The sequence below is a fragment of the Acanthisitta chloris genome, unplaced genomic scaffold, assembly GCF_000695815.1.
Source record: "Acanthisitta chloris isolate BGI_N310 unplaced genomic scaffold, ASM69581v1 scaffold13296, whole genome shotgun sequence".
Taxonomy (NCBI): Eukaryota; Metazoa; Chordata; class Aves; order Passeriformes; family Acanthisittidae; genus Acanthisitta; species Acanthisitta chloris.
This window is the reverse complement of record NW_008679368.1, coordinates 15,135-17,580: the sequence shown is the minus strand read 5'-3', so window position 1 is coordinate 17,580 and position 2,446 is coordinate 15,135. Positions and strand designations below refer to the sequence as shown.

General features: G+C 52.0%; 1 protein-coding gene across 1 annotated transcript in view; it reads right to left on the bottom strand.

The window, feature by feature from the left end:
* Positions 1 to 1,114: 1,114 nt before the first annotated feature.
* The window catches only part of SNRPE (small nuclear ribonucleoprotein polypeptide E), a 1,710-nt gene continuing 378 nt past the window's right edge, over positions 1,115 to 2,446 (bottom strand). The window contains exons 2-5 of the mRNA XM_009077259.1: positions 2,172 to 2,198; positions 1,594 to 1,656; positions 1,321 to 1,399; positions 1,115 to 1,170 (exon numbers count right to left, since the gene is read on the bottom strand). Of these exons, the coding sequence (XP_009075507.1) occupies positions 1,115 to 1,170; positions 1,321 to 1,399; positions 1,594 to 1,656; positions 2,172 to 2,198 (225 nt within the window). The remainder of the gene's footprint in view (positions 1,171 to 1,320; positions 1,400 to 1,593; positions 1,657 to 2,171; positions 2,199 to 2,446) is intronic.

The following is a 2,446-nucleotide window of genomic DNA, read 5'->3' as shown; positions in this document are numbered from 1 at the left end:
TTTGGGCTCCCTGCGTGGGCAGCCCATCAGCCGGTGCCTTCTCCCTGCCCTGCGGCTCGGGAAGGCGCAGGAAGCAGGAGGGATTCAGGGTTAAAAACTTGCCCGAGCCTCCAGATGAGTCAGCCTTGCGGTTTGTAGGGCAGACAAGTGCTTCTGGGCAAGGGATTGTTTTTGTGCCCTGTCTATGTGCTGGTCATGCCCAGAAGCTGTTGTTGGACCACAAGGCTCCAGTGCCAGGAGCTGCTCAAACAATGGGGCTGTGTTTCCTCCTGGACCATCCACACAGCCCTGGATGCTCCTGAAGGCTTTTTGCAGTTTCTGGCTTCCTGCTTGGAGCTGCTTTTCTCCTGCAGCTCATACACATACACAATTAGCGACTATTTTGGGACCTTATCGTAGATACTTCAGAGCTGATTAGCCTTGGACTTCCTTCCTCCCATCATCAACCTCCTCCAGTTCATGGCCCTAATTTGATCAGCTCAGAGAGCAGAGGAGCTTTGGGAGGTATCACAAGGCCTCAAAGTGCATAGTTTGGAGCTGGCAGCAGCTGTGCTGATAAGGAAGAGCCATTTCTGCTCTGGTCCATCTGTTTGGTGCCAGCCACGTGCACAGCACAAGGACAGACCTTGGAGGCTCTTTTATGCCAGTGGCTCTGGGTGAACTGGAGCTCAGCACTGAGGCAACACAACCCACAAGATAAACCTTTCCAAGCACTCAATGCTTGGGAAGAAAAATAACCTCAAAGGAACTACTTGGAATGGTCTGAGTTTTCAGCCTCAAGTCCTTCATGTGTGTCATGATGGAAGGATGAAGGAGGGGAATTGGACACAGGTGTTTACTGCACAGTGAAAACTCCCTGGAGAACATTTCTCCCCCTTCTCCACACCCAAAGGACTCAAACAAGCAACTTCATGTTTACAGAGAATGTGAAAAATGTTTATTTTTGAAATACATTGTCAAACTACAAAAAACATCAGCCCCAGAGGAACATTTTCCCCTCTGACACCACCCCAGTTATTCCCAACTCCCTGCCCACCCCCCAGTCCTGCTCCCACACCAAGGCTTGTCACTCCTGAGCACTGCAGCTGCTGCCCTAAGGGAGGAACCACAAATCCTAGTTGGAAACACTTTGTAACAGGGTGATGTTGTCTCCCTTCAGCATGATCCGACCTGCAACAAAAAGGAAACAACAGGGATTACAGAGAGCATGGAATGGGTTAGGCTGGAAAGACCAGAGGTACCTGAGAGGAGTCTAACTGGGTTTATGCTCCCACCCCTGGCACTGAGGCTCCCTCAGCTCACACAGACACTGTGACATACCCAGCTGCTTCCTGGATTTCGTTTTGGAGTGAATCTCCTCTGCATCATCCAGCACCAGGTTCATGTATTCATCAAAGCCCTGAAAGGCAGCACCAAACACAGCCCATGAGCTGAAACTCAGCACCAACCACACAAACCCCCTCAGCTCTGCAGTCAAGAGAGACTCAAGACCCCCATGCTAATTTTCCTTGAAAAAAGGAGGGAAAAGAAGGGTTGTATGAACGTGAACCTCCCAGAAAAGAGTCAGGAGTGCCCAGGGACTCTGATACTCACAATGATGCAGCCTTCTATCCGCATGTTCACCTGCTCATAGAGCCACACCTGGATCCTGGACCTCTGCAAATCATGGACAGGGAGAGTAAAACAGGCACACAAACACCCCAAGCAGTTTGGTTCTCTCCTGTGTAGCATGGGCTCCTCACTGCCAACAGCCTGGAGCACTGACAAGAGTCACCCTGTTGTACCCTCAGGTGTTTCTGAGCTTTGGTGCTGTTTTGTCAGCAATGTAATGCAGGAAAGAAGGTCATTCTAATTCCCACATGAAAATAGTGGCAGGTGTCCCTGCCCAAGGGGTTGGAACTGGGTGAGCTTTGCAGTCATAGAATCAATCATCAAGGTGAGAAGAAACCTTTAAGATCATCAAGTCCAGACATCCACCACTAACCCCCTAAACCTCCAACCCACATCACCCAGTGCCATATCCACACACCTCGTAACCACCTCCAGGGATGGAGACTCCACCACCAACATTCCACCACCTAAATCTCTTCCCTCCATCCCACCCCACCCAGTCCCTCTGTGTCACACAGGGGCAATGCTCCCCCTCCCCCTTTACCCCCCCTTGTACTCACGTTCTGCAAGTAGCGAAAGATCAGGTTCTGGGGAGGAGAATTAAGGACACAACACAGCCACAAACCATCGGGGTGGGAGTGAAACCTAACGACCCTCAGGGGCTGGAACTCAGGACCCTCTGGATGTGCACACGGAGTGGTCTCTCCCCGCGGTTCCCACCGGGATGTGTCCCTAGACCCCACACGGTCACACTGAGCGACTCCTCCCCGTGGTTCCCAGGGGAATGTGTCCCTAGACCCCACGGAGCGACTCCTTCCTCCATTCCCCGCGGTTC